The 17,896-nt window shown below is 34.1% G+C and overlaps 1 protein-coding gene and 1 non-coding gene across 4 annotated transcripts; both read right to left on the bottom strand.

Annotated features, from left to right (window-relative positions):
* Nucleotides 1-7,271: 7,271 nt before the first annotated feature.
* Nucleotides 7,272-17,427, bottom strand: tef2 (translation elongation factor 2). Of its 3 annotated transcripts, none has more exon segments than NM_001170394.1 (15): nucleotides 7,272-7,762; nucleotides 8,040-8,297; nucleotides 8,574-8,676; nucleotides 8,883-9,172; nucleotides 9,318-9,497; nucleotides 9,670-9,861; nucleotides 10,042-10,206; nucleotides 10,523-10,684; nucleotides 10,789-10,935; nucleotides 11,278-11,500; nucleotides 13,629-13,764; nucleotides 14,801-14,998; nucleotides 15,377-15,570; nucleotides 16,216-16,430; nucleotides 16,766-16,865. In NM_001170394.1, coding segments are annotated over 15 exon segments (2,535 nt in total). In that variant the 5' UTR covers nucleotides 16,769-16,865; the 3' UTR covers nucleotides 7,272-7,693.
* Mir2738 (microRNA mir-2738) lies at nucleotides 15,613-15,722 on the bottom strand. The gene has a single exon (NR_107294.1). It is a non-coding gene; the product is annotated as a microRNA mir-2738 (primary transcript).
* Nucleotides 17,428-17,896: the final 469 nt, after the last annotated feature.

Consider the following 17,896-nt stretch of genomic DNA (forward strand, 5'->3'; position numbering starts at 1 on the left):
ACGGGACTAATTTAGATTGCGGATTTTCAAAAGCTTTTATAAAACATGCGCAAAGTCACGACCTTGAATGTCTTTGACGTATTCTGAATACTTCATTTTTTATGATTTGTCAGCGTGACAATTGATTTCATTGGCAAAGGGGATATAGGTTTGAATAAAGACCAAGATGTATTTTAGATAAAAGTCAAATGAAATGAAATACAATGAAAATAAATAAATTATTATCAGTAACGTGAGTGACTAAAGTGCGACTTCCCTAACCATTTTGGAAAAGATGATCAATTTAATTACAGTTCTCAAAATATAATATGCACTTCACAGAACAAACGGTCAATAAGCCACCATTAGTTAAAGTCGGAACAAATATAAATTTAACAAAAATGTGCGTGTTACCTGCGAAGACTTTACCCTATGAAAATGCTGCTATTTGTGGTGAGGTATCAATCAATGTAACGAAAAGTATATTTACTGTAAAGTGTTATTTACTTGAAATAGTATGCTTATAGTACGAGATCCCGCTGCAGGTTGGTAGCACACCAGGTTGATCCCGTGAGCTGACTTACCGTTCGCGTTTTTTTCTTTTTTTCTTAGATGGGTGGACGAGCTCACAGCCCACCTGGTGTTAAGTGGTCACTGGAGCCCATAGATATCTACGAGCAAAAAGTAATTATGTACATTTTATAAAAGTAATATTTTGAAAATAAATTTTAATTACGTTCATTTTTAAATAGCATGTTAATTTAACTTTGTTAGGATTATCTAATAGTCTAAAATCCCGCTGCAGGTTGGTGTGCTCATCGACTTTTTGTTTAAAACCAAATTTTTATGTTTATTTATAATTAAGAGAATATATATTTACTAGGGTGCCTATCAAAATTTGGCCGCCATTATTTTTAATTGATTTTTGGTAAAAAATTTCGTTTATTTATTTTATAAATAAAATAACGTCTACATCACGGTAATTAATATGAAGATTCTAAAAAATCACTGTTGCGCACCTGGCCGCACCTCTTTGCAGCCAGGTGTAAACAGGTATGATTTCGATAAATTTATACGTTTATAACCTATTTTCATTAATTATGTCAAATTGAAGCTAATTTTTTTCTATTAATCGACGGTCTAGTTAGCAATTTGTCTAACTCCTTATTTTTTAGAGGGTGATTTTTTTAACATTTTGATGAAGCAATAATCCAATTACAAATTATTTGAATGATTCAAACTTAAATATTATATCTCTATTAGATATTAATGATATTAAATGGTTTTTTAAAGCGTCGCACAGCCGGCAATCGCTGTCCTCGTCTGACAAATGATGTTACTCTCTCTCTTTCACTCTACCTTAAATATTTATTATCTTTAACAGCCAGTAACCCTTATTTGCGGCCAGATTTAATTAAGCAACTTTATATGATAATTAATAGAAAAAAATTAGCTTCAATTTGACATATAATTAATGAAAATAGGTTATAAACGTATTAATTTATCGAAATCATACCTGTTTACACCTGGCTGCAAAGAGGTGCGGCCAGGTGCGCAACGGCAACCGTGATTTTTTAGAACCTTCATATTAATTACCGTGATGTAGACGTTATTTTATTTAAAAAATAAATAAACGAAATTTTTTACCAAAAATCAATTAAAAATAATTTAATTAAAAATAATGGCGGCCAAATTTTGATAGGCACCCTAGTAAATATATAATCTCTTAATTATAAATAAACATAAAAATTTGGTTTTAAACAAAAAGTCGATGAGCACACCAACCTGCAGCGGGATTTTAGACTATTAGATAATCCTAACAAAGTTAAATTAACATGCTATTTAAAAATGAACGTAATTAAAATTTATTTTCAAAATATTACTTTTATAAAATGTACATAATTACTTTTTGCTCGTAGATATCTATGGGCTCCAGTGACCACTTAACACCAGGTGGGCTGTGAGCTCGTCCACCCATCTAAGAAAAAAAGAAAAAAACGCGAACGGTAAGTCAGCTCACGGGATCAACCTGAAAGAATTACTAACACTAACCCTTCCAAGAGCAGTGCTTTGCTGAATCTATCACCGAATCGGAGGCACGACTTAATGAGAAGATCCGGCGAGAAACTCAGTGGGTTGTGTCTGTGGTCTAAGTGCACCTCGAACTCTTCGTTGTATTGGACGAGAGATGATCGGTACTCGGAAAAACCTAATAGCACCGAATGGATCGGAAGGATCAGACTACTTGTTTTGGTCTCAGTGGTGCTCATTCGCCTGGGCTAAATATAGACAGAGGCGGCCACGATAAGAGTTATCGGGTATAGTGTCGCGCCGCTTTCTCGAAGAATCTTTTTTTCAGGCCAGGTGCTGATCCTCCTACGAAGTCTTCGCCCTAAGAGGCGCGCGGGGTATGTAGGAGTGGTCCGTGACTGCGAACCCCGGGCGGTATTTTTAGAGCCCTAACGCACTAAAAGACCCCTGCACTCTCAGACCCGACATCCGATCTCCAACCGGAGTCCACAAGGGGTTTTCCGCGGTCAACACTACGACCAGACTCGCAGCGCCAACCAGAGGAAGCCTGGCCGACGAAGCCTTCAGAGGCGAATCGATTTTTAAGGGATTTTATGGTCTGGCAACTAAGATCTTTATGTCGTCTTATTTTAATTTATATCAGTGATTCCCAAAGTGGTATATATCGACCCCTAGGGGTCTATGACAACCTGCAAGGGGTCTACGTTAGCGATAAAAAATTTGGGGGTCCACGATAGTGGATCTCAACACATACACTGATAGTACCTATTTACTTACATCATACTATATTATAATATCAAGACATCATTAGCCGAGGAGATTTAAGATTAAGATTACAAAATTGACGCCAAATGTTGATAATTTATTATTAAAGCATCAGGTTCATCCTTTCACTAAAAATATTGACTTATTGCTAATGTTATTTTATTTATAGTTTATGTTATGTTTATTTTATGTTACGTATATTTTACATAACAGATACAAAATTTTATTTTGAGTAGTTTTAATTTAAATTCAATTAATAAATGTATAAATTAACATGTGTTTTTACTTTAAGTTTTCAACACTAAACTTTACTACAGTTAGAATTTTACAGGAAATCAATATCAGGTAAGTAGGGGGTCTACCCAACAAGGAAAAACATGGCAAGGGGTCTACGACACAAAGTTTGGGGAACTCTGATTTATATTCTTATTTTCATGAAAAATAATATGAAGTGAAATGATATGATATGGTATTTTATTACTGGTGGTAGGACCACTTGTGAGTCCGCACTGGTACCCAGGTACCACTACCCTGCCTATTTCTGCCGTGAAGCAGTAATGCGTTTCGGTTGTAGATGTCCATAGGCTCCAGTATCCACTTAACATCAAGTGGGCTGTGAGCTCATCCGCCCATCTAAGCAATAAAAAGAGGTAGGTACCTATTAAAGTGTGGTCATTTACGGAGACTTTTTCAGTAGACTTGGAGGATACTGAGAAGTTATGTACAGCGGCTTTGTTTGATTTTCCCACATTTGTAACTTTCAGATACTAAGCAATTAATAAACCACAGTTATTAAACATTTAAACCTGAAAAAACACTAAATAGACAAAATAAAACAAATCACACAACTTCACTCCTCGCGTTCCCACCAAAAAGGTCAGACGAATAAAGGTATTGAAACGCCGGCGGTTTTGGTACGAAAAAATTCATCCATTCGGTAAAAATTCATTACGTGGGTTTTAATGAAATCGATTTTTAAAAAGTGAATTGTTTAAAATCCAACCACTAAATTGTAAGATCGCAACTTAGGAAATTCCAATGAAGTAGGAAACCTATGGAAATGAAACGTCAACCAAAATTTCGTGCCAGTGTGACGTCATCTGGCCACAAAACATGGCGGCTTTAGTGCTGTACAAAAGATTTCAATGTTATCAGGTTTTATCGATAAACGTTCTTGGCTCATTTTATTTTAAATATTGTTGAGTATTATTTATTTGTAGAATTTATACTTTAATGGGAAGTAAGTAGGTATATTGTTATGTGCAAATATGATATGATTTAGATGGGTGAAATCTAAGACAAGTTCGTCCTTCGAATTTGCCAAGTAAACGATATGATGATTTTTAAAAGTTGCTACACTGATTTTATAAAGTTGTCGTTTGTCGCAAAACATAAAGATATGGCGTAGTTCAAAGCCATCAGCCCATTTCTAGCATGCTAAATGTTATCGTATTTTGAGTACGTGTTTTTCTTAGACTATTACAATCTATTTTAATTGTTTTGCTGACTCTAAAGTCCGTAACATACTACCGCAGCGCACCCCAAGGAAGGTGCACCGCACCATTTGGATCACTTTCGCTTGAGAGTGATTCAAATTTTAAACTTATCAAGGGACCGTGTGAAAAAAAAACAGCTACAGAACATTTATTCATTAATTACAAACGTCATTCCTTGTGACTTCCTCTCTAAAATCACTTAATTATTAAATATTTAACAAATTTACAATAGTGTTTTGCTCACTGCGGAATAAAACTATTTTATTTAAATAGTTCCGAAGAGATTTTGTCGGTAGCCTTTTTCCCAAATATCTAAACAGAATGTCTAAATATGTTTTGATGACGTATTTTAAAGTGGTATTTATGATTAGTGTCATGATCAATAGATTCCGACCGAAAAATGGATTTTTCGGATGAGGGCTCCATAATGAATTTAAATACATATAGATAATAGTTTTAGGGCATCGACTTTCTTGAGATCCTATAAAATACGTTTTAATTATTATTTTTGTATGTTTTAAGCATGATAAATTATGAAATTTTATATAATCAATCATATTAAATCGATATCAAAGTCAATAAATAATGTACAACCCAAAACAGACGGCCGAACTGACGTGACAATGACATTTGGCGCGCTAAACATGGCGGATTTTCGGCCTCATTGGACAGAGACGGAGATATTTACGTATATTCATGTTTCATTTTATGTACGCACTGAGATACTGTTATATTGTTTTCCTGCGAGTTAAAGTGCTGAGTAAGAACGAGATAGATATATGTTTACGTATGTGCCTTCAAAATGGGTGCTATTTATATAAGCAATTGTACGTATAGAACAATATGTCGTGTCCCTACTATATAGGTCTATGGGAAATTCATATACCTAGGATGCGTTCCTTTGACAGATAGGTAGGTAGTTATTTTCAATATCCATGAGCAACAGTAACCTACCACACGGTATTATAATTGTCGACCAATCTTCGAAAGCTCTAAAAATCCTTAAAACGCAGTCTACGAAAGCGCTGGTTAGAGAAACCAAGGAGCGATACCAGCGTGTTACTAGTTCTTGCTGCAGTGTAGGGGAAAAAAAAAGAAAGAAATGCTTAAAATGTTTTTTTATTTAAATTCCAGTACATACATTTAAGATTGTTTTATTAACGGCAATCAACCTGAAACGAGAGAAAGAACAATTTGAGATTTTGTTTTCATTCATAAGTGACAATTTTACTGAATCGTCAGTTTCAGAATTTTAATTTTAATTTTCCTCACAACAATTCAGAACAGGTCTGTGATTATTATCATCATTAACAATTTATTTCTATTAGTAAAATTCGACTACATTATAATTAACGTTCTTACCTAAAAATGACACTATACGAAGACAGACTCTGGTCTCTTCAAATAAAGAACTCTGCAAAAAAGGAAACTTTATTAGATGGTGAAATTCAAAATTTCTAACTCTTGTAAATAATTCTTTATTCAGTCCTGTTGAGCTTGTAAAAACCGTCACGGTGACATTAAGGCGTAGTTTTATCATCATTGACTCGAACGCACTAGATTTGTGTGCTTATTGCGGATCGTAACGTTCTCTATAGAGTAAAAGTTAACTCTTGTAGGTATGCAGTTAGAACAGCGCCCCTAGCGGCAAACGTTCAACTCCATACAAATAGGAGTTAATTATTACGCTATCGGGAATGTTAAAAAACTCGCACTAAGCACACTGAACATTCCTTTACAAAGATTGGAAACTAAGTTTACTAGCACTATTAGCATACGTGCCCCTGGCATTAGTGGAGCTAATCGGCGACGGTGCAAACTCACTACCACGGGCACCCATGACTATTTCTGATAGGCTAACATTTACCTTGTTTAAGCTTTCAAATAGGTAGTTCCAATTTTAGTATATGTACTGCCGAAGCAAGTTGGCTATTTGGCTTTTAGTCTATGTGCAATGTAATTAGGAGTGAATTACCTTATTTTGGTGCTCTTAAAAGATTGGACATCCATTGGAGTCTGTAAAAAAAAAATTGATATTTAATAACATCATGTTGCTTTTTCTTAGTCCGTTAAAAGTGAAATAAATTTCAGTCCTGTTGAGCTTGTAAATAACTCTCACAATGGCATCAAGTTTAGTTTTATCATCATAATAGTATTTTCGTCAATGTAACTCCTTTTATAAGTATATATAGATTTATGTAACTTCTATTTACCTTCTCAGTGCCATGTGGACGTGATGTTTAAATGACAAACTGAAACAAAAAAATTAATTAAATTAGTATATTTTTTTACAAACATACAATTTGCTTAAAATTTATAAAAATCAGCAATATAAATTTGTTTTCCACACAAAAATTCAGAACAGGTCTGTGAAAATTTTTCATCATAGAAATTATTTTGAAAATGGAATAAAAAAAAACCACAGTTAACATTCCTATATGGGACAAATTATTAATTTTGTTTAAATTTCAAAAAGAGAAAACAACAATTTTAAAAATTAAATTGCCTGCCATTTAATAGTAATTGAAATAAAATTTAAGTTCATAAAATGCACTAGTGGAATTCTAGGTTGAATCTTTTTTGAAATTTTACAATTATTTTAGTGATTTAATAACATTTCCTTTTTGGAAGGTCTTAACTCTGTATCTTTGAATAGCACCGTGCAATGGGTGTTCACAAAATAATATTGGATATTATGATTTACTACTACTATGTGGGTGTTTACTAAATTAGGTACAATAAAGCAAACAGAAAGAATAAAGTTCTGAACTTACTTTTCTCATTTTCGTTTTGCCTTTAATCTCCGAAATCCTGTATTAGAAACAATAGAATATTAATATTTTGGAATAATACATTATATTAAAAAATACAATTTCTGTCAATATTTAAATGAAATAAGTCATTTGAATTTTGCCTGACGCCAATCTTATAATCAAATTAAATTGATCACTGTAATGATTTTTTAAGTATAAAAAAACATAGCTTACTCAAATTCAATTTTGGACATATCATGATTACCATTCTAGATCCGTGCCACTTCAGTTAGCAGTTTTGAACTTATCAATAAAAAACAATATTTATTGACAGAAATGGTACAAAATTATATAAACTTACCTCATCTCCAGTGACCGAATTAACAGTCAAATAGATCAAATACAAAAAGAATTTTACAATAGAAAAAAAATATAATTTAAAATAATAATTACAGTACAAGTAGATCATGTGCATCTACATAACAATGTCATACCAAAAAAACGATATAGTTTGGTTTATAATTTATTTAGTTGAATGTGACATATTTAGCTGTTGTCTCACTTGCGCGTCTGCTTTAATATGATGCGGAACATGTGTTGTTGAAAATAAACATGCGTGAAGCGCTTTCCGTATAGATACGTTTTTTTAATTTGCTTTAACTATGTAGTTTACAATTTGTCCAAATATTGAGTTAAGTCTGGGAGACCTTCCTTCAATCCTTTCCTCTTTCTCGTTTCCTGTAACAAACATTACTTGGTTGATAGATATTCTATTATATATTCTCTACTTGCAAATATTTATTTAGATCATACAGAATTTTTAACTATATCAGTCATGCAGTTCTTAGACATAAAGAAAAGATCCATGTCTGTCAGTTTTTAAGTAAGAGTTATGAAGTTTTTAAACAAATTCACAAAAACAAGTGAACACTAAGAATTGCTCTTTTATGTACATCAACACCCCTCTATATGCAGTTTTTATAATGTAAATATTTATGTTGTGAATAATATTTACCTGTACAACGTTGTAGGGCTTGCTCTGAGGTTCGCACGGGTCTCCAGGGAGGACCTGCCAATGGTCGAATACGCACTGCGGGAAGGCCTGTCCGCCGGTGTTGGAACGCAAATCGGCAGTAAAACCGAACGACTCATTGACAGGTAGGTAGGCCTTCACAATGAACATAGGTGTACCTGCCACCTGGGACTCTTCGAAAACGTGACCACGACGTCTGTTCAGTACACCGTAGATACCACCCACAGCTACTTCAGGACACTGCAAACAGAATGGGTTGTATCATTTCTAGACTCAATAAAATAGTTATCATAACAAAGTCAAAGGATCTAAGTCAATACTAGAATTTGTTACAATTTTAATATCAAATGTCAGATCCCCTATTCAGGCACTGTGAACTTGAAACTAACAACACCAAAACAAAGAACTATTACTCTACCACGTTACGGAAAGGCGGATTCGCTGTTGAAAACACAACCCGCTTAGGATATGACGTGGAAATTGTTCATAGACACGAAATTATCTTTTGAAACATACCTGAATTTCACAAAGATATACAGGCTCCATAAGACGGGGCTGAGCAGTTAGCAGACATGCGTACAAGCATCTTCTAGTTGTTGGAATGATTTGGCCACCACCTCTGCAAATTTCATAAATTATTATTATTAATTATTTAACAACAAAGTGAAAAAATATTGATACGAAACTCATATTTTGCATTATATAATCAGTATATTAAAAATGGTTATCTTATCTACTTCTATATCATAAATATTTTGTTTTATCAAGAAATTACACCCACCCCTCCTTAAGAATTTAATTAATTTATATGTTAAGCTGTCTCACCTATGGATGGCATCAGTATGGAGTGTTACATCATAGATGTTGAATCTAACACCACGCAAATTCTCTTCAGCCATAACTCCTTCCTTAGCGGCCCACTGGAATCCAGCCACAACAGAGTCCTTAATTTCATTGAGGTACTGAACTCCTTTGGAGCAATCCACCAGGATGTTGGGGCCGGTACCCTCGGGGCCAAAGCACCAAATCTTACGGGCTTCGGTAACATCATATTCGTACTTTTCTGTAAGATACCGAGCGCGAGTCTTGAAGTCATCGCGGGGATTCACGCGACCCTGTATAAGAAATAGAACATAATTATTGTATTAAAACCAAATAATATTGTTTTTCTTCATTTGGCTCTTCTATTGTAGAATTTTTAATAGATTGTCACTATACTTAAATTTTCTCAACCAAATAAATGCTAAAAAAATTACTAACCTCATCAATGTCCTCTGGCAGACCATCAGGCATGGGCTGAGCCTTCATGAACAGACGGTTGTGCTTGTTGGGCGACTTTGAGAGACAGAGCTGGTCCGATTCCTCAGCTACGGTCTCACGGTACGACACGACAGGGTCAGACTTCTTGATTGGAATGCAAGCATGGTCCTCCTCAAGATCCTGTAAAACATTTGCTTCAATGTATCATATATTTTATAAATCAGAACCAGAACATTTAAATTTGGAAAATATCTTCAAATACATTATATGAGAGCAATGAGTGTGTAATCAAATCTAAGACATTTTTCATCTTTGATATCCTAATTTATTAGACTTTTTAAAATTTTATTACCTTAAGACAGATCTCAAGATGGAGTTCTCCAGCACCAGCGACAATGTGTTCTCCTGATTCTTCATTAATACACTGCACCATGGGGTCAGATTTAGCCAGACGTTTAAGACCTTCTACTAGCTTGGGCAGATCAGCAGGGTTTTTGGGCTCAACAGCGACACGCACGACTGGTGATACACTGAATTTCATCACCTATATAAAAAAACAGATTTAGAATAATCTAAAAGACTAAAATTGAACAATTCATATAACTTCAAATCTATGTATGTACAAATAGCGTTGGATGGTTTTGTTTACTAATCTATCTATACTTATATATTATACTATGAAGACGTATTATATATAATTGATAACAAAATTAATGTTCCAAACCTTCATGTTGTGGGCATTCTTGAAAGTGGTGATGGTACCAGTCTTGACTAAGAACTGATCGACTCCAACAAGACCACAGATGTTACCAGAGGGCACATCCTCAATAGCTTCAACATAACGTCCCATCATAAGGATTGTACGCTGGATAGTCTTCTCATACAAGTCCTGTGCAAAAGATTAACAAGATTGAGAAAATTAAGAACATTGTTCAATGGTTCAATTGACTTTATTTTGTATTGTAAAAATTGTATCATTAGTGCCGTAGCATACAGTCCTTGGACATAAAGATAGAGGTCCTATGTAGCGTTTAGACACTTTTGATTTATTTCTCTACTTCCACCGTCCGCCAACACTCTCATTGTGCAAATACAAATACATGTATTCGTACTATAGTGCGGCACGTTTAGGCAGAAGCATAGGTGACTGACTAAATGTTCAATATTTAAAACCTATATGGTTCTTTGTTTCGAAATATACATACCTCTTTCTTTCCAGGTGTAAAGTTTGGTCCCATGATGCGAGCTTTTTGTCCGGTAACAACCTTGCCAGAGAAAACGCGTCCAAAGGCGTAGAAACGACCTTTGTCGGAGGTCGGCACCATCTTGCTCACGTACATCATCAGTGGGGCTTCAGGATCACAGCTCTGTTGCAAAGATAATTGTGATTATCTAACAGTATTCTTTTTTGATGAAAATAAAATTTTAGCACAATAAAAATCAAATTCAGAAAACTTGAATTATATCTTACCTTGATACCAATGGCAGCTTCATCATCGTGGGGTCCCTCATATAACATCTCCATACGATATTTCTGGGCCACTACAGGTGATGGTAAATGAATGGCAATCATCTGAAGCAGAGCTTCACCAGCAGGCAACCAAGAGCGCATCACAACCTACAATACAAATACGAAGATAGTAATATACATTTTAAAAAAAATTTGCTTGTTTTTAAAAATGACTTATGTAAGCTAATTGTGTTATGCACTTATTTGGCGAAAATAAAATTTTTAAAATTGATGTTTCTTTCTGTCATGGGGTCACAAGTTAATGTAACTAGCAACCAATTCCTGAAAGAATTATAATGTCAGTCCACTTTGACACCCAGAAGCTGATACACATAGCAACTGGCAACACTTGGGACTAAGCTGTATTTATTTTACAATTACAAAACAATGTGATATCTATTCCATCAAGATGTATCAAATATTATGTTCGTCAACAGTTGGATACATTACCTTCAGCAAAGCTTTGCCATCTTTGTCGGAATCCTCATGCTTGATTGTGACTCCAATCTTCTTAAGAAGATCATCAATCTCCTCTTTCTTAAATTTCATGATGGCATCGAACACCTTGTAGATAGGATCCAAAACGTACATGCAAAATGAACGTTTGTTGTCATCATCCTTTTGTTTTGACCACTTCTTCGTTTGAGGGTTGAAAAAGTTTTCTCCCCATAACCTATTTAAATTTGTCTATTATTATTTATATATCATGCTTGAATAAGAATCCTCTTTATTAGGAATTTCCAGTCGTTATTTTATTTTACAAAATTTATAGTGGAATTTGTTTAGAGCAGAAGCACTGACATGACTATATTGACTGATCTTGACTGATCATTAAATTTTTGGATCAACTTTCGTGTTCTGATAATTTTAACAATAATAATTATTTGTGTGTCTCAACTCTCGTTGCATAATAGTTCATTTAGAACAATATACCAATCTATGTGGAGAGTTTGATGTTTGTCCCGGTCTGCCGCTGGTGTATAGTATCAAATACAGTACCCAGTATCAATGGGACAATATCATACTAATAATAACAATTAAGTATTATACTAGTTTAGGTATAAGTTTAATTATTTTCGGTATGTACATTTCATTCATTTTATTAAACATTTATTTGTTCTACATTAAAAACACAACTTTTTTTTTTTTTTTTATTGCTTAGACGTGTGGACGAGCTCACAGCCCACCTGGTGTTAAGTGGTTACTGGAGCCCATAGACATCTACAACGTAAATGCGCCACACACCTTGAGATATAGTTCTAAGGTCTCAGTATAGTCACAACGGCTGCCCCACCCTTCAAACCGAAACGCATTACTGCTTCACGGCAGAAATAGGCGGGGCGGTGGTACCTACCCGTGCGGACTCAACTGCCCTTTAGGTTTGAAAGTTCTTCTTTGCAGAAGATTGTCTGGAAAATATTGCTGTTCTAAGCAGCAGGTGCTGATACTTGTAAGATCGTTTATTGTTATTTTAAAGATTTACAGCTCTTTATTTCATTTTTTTTTATTGCAAAGATATGTGGACGTTGTGATTCGAATTTACGGTTTGTTTTAGTAATAAATTGGATTAAAAGCATATGATTTGTTTTAAAAAAATGATAGGTCTCTGTCAAAACATTTAAATTGTATGTTTTGTTGTTACATAATAATATAACTTAAAAAACAGCGTGCAGAAGTTTGTGAACTTTACTTGAAATAGTTGAAAAGTGGAATTTGAATTTGAATTTGAACATTTCCAAATTACATAAATATTGCAATGCAGTAGTTGTGCTTGGATGATGACGTCATCCGCCTTCAACTACGTCAGTGTTAGCTGCTTTCTTGCAAGTTTTATAGAGCAATTACAGTTTCTCCATTTTTTCAATTTCCAGTTATTTAATTTATGTGACAACAGATTAAGGACCCTTAGCATTCAATTAATAGAAAAAAATCCAAATTACCATCTCGACTTCCAGAATCATTATGAAATCAAATCAAATAAAAAAAAAATTATTCAACATAAATGAAAGTACAGTCAAAACCGTTTACTGCGACATCGTTTAATACAACATACCGGTTATAATAACCAAGAACAAAGGTCCCGGCTGAATGCCATATGACCGCCTTATTAAAAATATTGCTTTCTACGACATTGGTAATAACGACATACCTCATAAAACGACCACATTTAACTAATATTTCGGAGAATTAGATCTGTTAGAACGACCGGCTAAGCTGTATTGTAAACAATTTGAATAAGTATCCACATTTGTCTTCAATGGCTTTTAAAATCAAGAAAGAAAACAATAGGATTTAGTTTAGTGTAGGGTCTTTTCTAATTCTTAGAAACAAAACACGTGCATGCGGTATCAAAGCCCGCTTCTTCATATCTTTTCAGTTAGTTTGTTACTTATCTATACACAAGACACAACAAAACTTTGTGGAGTTATTCCTGAAACTATCAAAATGTCTCTAAGAAAAAGAAAACAAATTAATATTGAAGAAAAACCGCGTATTATGTAAATATATTTTTCCAATAATTCCCTATCGATTTGTTTGTACTTGCACGATACACATTAAACATCACCGGTTGTTACGACTATCGGTTTTTACGACTGAATATGAGCAGTACCTTCGATGTCGTTATAACAGATTTTGACTGTACATACTTGATGAAAGTCAAAAGAACTACCGCCAATTCACAAAAACTAGCCTCTGTCCTGAGAAGAATTGGCAAGAAACTCAGCGGGCATTTGTTGTATTACATACACCCAGTTTATGATTGTCAGTACAATGATATTTTTACTTAAGTAAAACCTCACCTGTTCATAAGCTTGACAAGGTCAATCTTGAATTTGTCAGCATACATCTCAGAGAATTGTTTGAGGGTGAAAGCCCACCCATGAAGACCAGACCCGAAACCAACAGAGCCCTTGCTAGGGTCGACACGCACCTCACCTGATTTAGACAAAATGTATTTTAATTTTATATTCCCATTCTTGATGCAGAGCTTTTGTGAATTTTGGCTTGGCTATCCTGGTTTGCAAATTTGAGTATACTTGAGATACAATTAGGTGGGATCTGTCTTTAAAACGCAACAAGAATATTGTTGAAGAAAACTTTTTAAATATTTTTTAATGCATTGATAGGACCCATCTGGTGTTAAATCCACCAGGCAAAGACATCAAATTGTGAATGCGTTTGTGTGTCATTGAAAAACTTTCAAGACATGAAGTCAAATTTTCAACAGCATTAATATAATGGAGTCCCTGGTGGAAAAGTTTACAAACCCAAAGACGATTCATTAAATATGCACATATGTAAGCTTACAATACACATCCTATCATCCATATTTATGCAAAATTTATTACTTCACAGGTTTATTTTTATTACTTTATGATCCCTCTTATTGTGGAATCTGATAGTGCATGCTATAAGTATGTATTTGCTTTGAAATTACCCACCATTTGGAACATCAATATAATAGCCTGATAAGACACTGCCTTTAAAGTCCATAACTTTCTTTGAATGCCATTTATTATGGATTCACATCTGTCAGTATATTTTTTATTGAGTTTAATTCTAGTTATTATTTATAAACTTCAACTTATTAATTTATAATTTTGGATTACAAATAAAATATAATTTTTACAACCTACTTCTGTGCACAAATGCATTGTTTCTATAATTCTAATAAAATGAAAAAGTGAAATGTAAGTTTAATGGCTACAAAATATAAATCGTAGAGATAACAGGTGCGTCCGTGTATGACCTTGATGGCTACACGCTAGCGTCTATCGCGCGTCTTGTCACGTGTCCAAAACATGATATCAAAAGATTCAATGTTGTCCAACAAAAGCTGTGACCATCAACCGTTTGTTATTTGAAATTTATAGAAACTCCCAAAAATGCCAGAACAAACTCAAGGAAACTGTACAGAATCTTGTGATTATTGCAGATAATTTTATAGGAAGTTATTATTTTAAATACTCACCCATGGGACCACCATCATCGTTATATGTGGCTATAATGACGTTAACATTTTCTACAATACGCTGGAACGTCTGGTATAGTTCTTCAGCTTCAAGTTGGAGCTCAAGAAGAGCACGGTCCATTTTGTTCATGAACAGAATAGGCTTGATGCGCTCGGCAATAGCCTGACGCAGTACTGTTTCAGTTTGTACACACACACCTGGTTAACACAAAATTAAATTTCATTATAATATTTTTACATTGCTAAGTTTTTTTGTTAGTCTCGGCAAAACTGACTAGACAAATTTTGATGCAACTTTTTGAGCTTTACAGCTTACGAGTGCAATGCCCTTTTTGAGTAGAATAATTTTTGTTAATTGTAAACTGAGCTCCTGAGTTTCTGCCAACTATATATATTATATCAGATTTTTCAAGCATTTCACCCTACCTTGAAAGGTAGCTTTAAGTAATTTCATATTTAGTCATATTCAAATCTTAATGGAAATAGCATAAAGGGCTCCTCTATTACTGGTCATTAACAAATCAATGAGAAAGAATTAAATAAGATATTTTTATTAAAAATTAATATTCAACTTACCAGACACACAGTCAACAACCACAAGGGCTCCATCAGTGACACGGAGTGCAGCTGTTACTTCAGAAGAGAAATCAACGTGTCCAGGTGAGTCAATCAAGTTGATCAAGAAACCTTTCTCACTCTTTTCACGCTGGTCAGGGTTTGTGATGAATACTAAATCTTTCTCTTCAAGCTCGAAGAACATAGAGATGGCCCTGGTAATAAATTCGTGATATTAAACTCATGGTACTTTTTAATATTCCCAAATTTAGTTTTTATGATTCATCAGATGGCCGTTCTAAAAGATCTTCAATATTCATATCAGTCTTTTAATGGTAAAGAACATTCATCATTTAGATCAGAGAATTTTTAGTAAACTTGCTATTAAATTAAATCCAAGTGTTGAACAAAACATTACTAATGTATTATTATTTGTCTTTTCCTTAAACATGATTAGTTGGTAAAATGTTACTTAATTACTACACATTATTAAAATTTTATGAAATTTAATCACTTTTGCAATCCCAAAGTAAGAAAATGACTGACCTGATTCTATCGTGGTGTATTTCATGATAACTAAAACTTAACCTAACAGTGTGGTCTAACCTTTTCGGATTCCTTTGCAAATTTCGTAAATAATAAAAACCATTTCTGAGAAATCTTTTTCGACACATCAGCTACTATAAAGGCACGTTATATTTATTTAAAACGACGCAGCTGGTACACTCATGTGGTCTTTTGCATTAAAGCAATAATAATTTGTATATAACGAGATTTTTCGTTAACTTAACCTCATAAAAGTTCAAGGGCAATGACGTTCGGTGCACCATGTGGCAATATGTATTTTTGAAGCTACTTACGTAGATTTAATGGTGATGCAACGGTCTTGTTCGTCCTTACGCGTGTCAGTGAAACGGGTCTCTCCGGCTCTCGCACCAGCAATGATACCGGCCTTGGAAACCAACGAGTCCGTGAGGGTTGACTTGCCGTGATCGACGTGGGCGATCACAGACATGTTGCGGATATTCCGCTTCTTGTCCATCATCCCACGGATCTCGTCTACCGTGAAATTCACCTGCACATACGAAATAATAGCTCATCATGCTGACACAACACAGATGTTAGATTTTAGACATTTAACACTTAGATTCACGATATTGTAAAGGTTTAGTTTTATTATGTTGTTTAATGTTTAATTATATTTGAGATGAGTGATTGTTGAAGTCTCGGTACGAACACTTTAAGCACCACATCACTTGAAAACGTCATCCAATTCACAAAGACCTGACCCGAACAAAGCAGAACTTTTACAGTAACTATTCCGTCAAATTAATAAAATATGCACGTGAAACGTATGAAAACATTCACCGGGATACTTTACTGGTCACTAAAACTGATTTCCTTACTCACCATTTTAGATGGTTTATGATTTTTGTTCTATTAAACCAACTACCATACGCCAGCAATGGCGTACGCTTTGAAAAAGGACCCTTGCGAGGGCCGGATGTCGCAGGTCGACGTCAAATAAAAAGAGTCATAGACAACATATAATGCTGCCAGACGCTTACTCCGAGATGTCAACACGAGTTATTGAGCATTAGTCGATTTTCAAGATTGTCTGTTAGTAATCTTTTTGAATACTATGACGCGTAACAGATTTGGCTGAATAACAATTTGTTTGGTGTTTTGTGGCCTAAATTGATCTTCTGAATTCAAGCTGATTGTATTGAAACTATATTCAATCAAACTAGATGGAAATGAGGTGAAATAAAATATCAGTAAAATGGTTATTAGATTATCGTCATCGTCATCAAGTTTTGATCTTTCTTATTTTGACATGAAAGACCTTTTTTAACAACCCGACCGCCTTCATAATAACTGCTTTTGATTTATTTTAAATCTCCGCAAGGATGACCACATCTCTACATAGCGCTTAAAAATAAATTTTCTCGCTTTACGTCAGCGATATTGACAACATGCACGGTAGGTACGGTACTTTAAAAATTTACATTTTTCGCATAATATATTCTGCGTTCTTCTAATAATCTATTACTTGACTGTCCCACGTACATCTCTAATTTGAATTTTACTTCCTCTCAATGTCAAGATGATCACTGATCACGTATATAACTCTCAATGAAGGGTTCGGCAACTTTTGCTAAATGAATTGGCAGGAATATCTAATAAGTAGACTTACTTTGTATAATTTTTTTGTCATAAATATATAATAAATATTGAATATATGTGGAATGTATGGATGTATATATATAGTGCTGTATGAGCTGTGTATATTTATGCGTTCTATATTTTATGAATTAGGTTTTTTCAGTAAAAGCAATGCATCTTTCAAAATACTTTACCAACTTTGGTTGACTGGTAGAAAAGATCTTAAGCTTTTAGTCCACCTCTGTAGTCTTGTGCAAAAAGAAAATTAGTAAAAAAAAATTGACAAAATATAACAATTCGTACAACTTTTTTTCTGGCGTTCCCATTATTTATTAAGTTCATATTTTTGCTACTGTTTTTCAGTCTTAAACGTGT

This window comes from Bombyx mori, chromosome 19 (assembly GCF_030269925.1).
Source record: "Bombyx mori chromosome 19, ASM3026992v2".
NCBI lineage: Eukaryota > Metazoa > Arthropoda > Insecta > Lepidoptera > Bombycidae > Bombyx > Bombyx mori.

Bases quoted from the DNA above. Each gene is read 5' to 3' on its own strand.
- tef2 (XM_062673827.1), bottom strand. The intron at 9,862-10,041 runs GTTTGGAACATT...TTTTTTATATAG, and splicing joins AGAATGCCCACAACATGAAG to GTGATGAAATTCAGTGTATC. The intron at 9,498-9,669 runs GTAATAAAATTT...AATGTTTTACAG, and splicing joins ATCTTGAGATCTGTCTTAAG to GATCTTGAGGAGGACCATGC.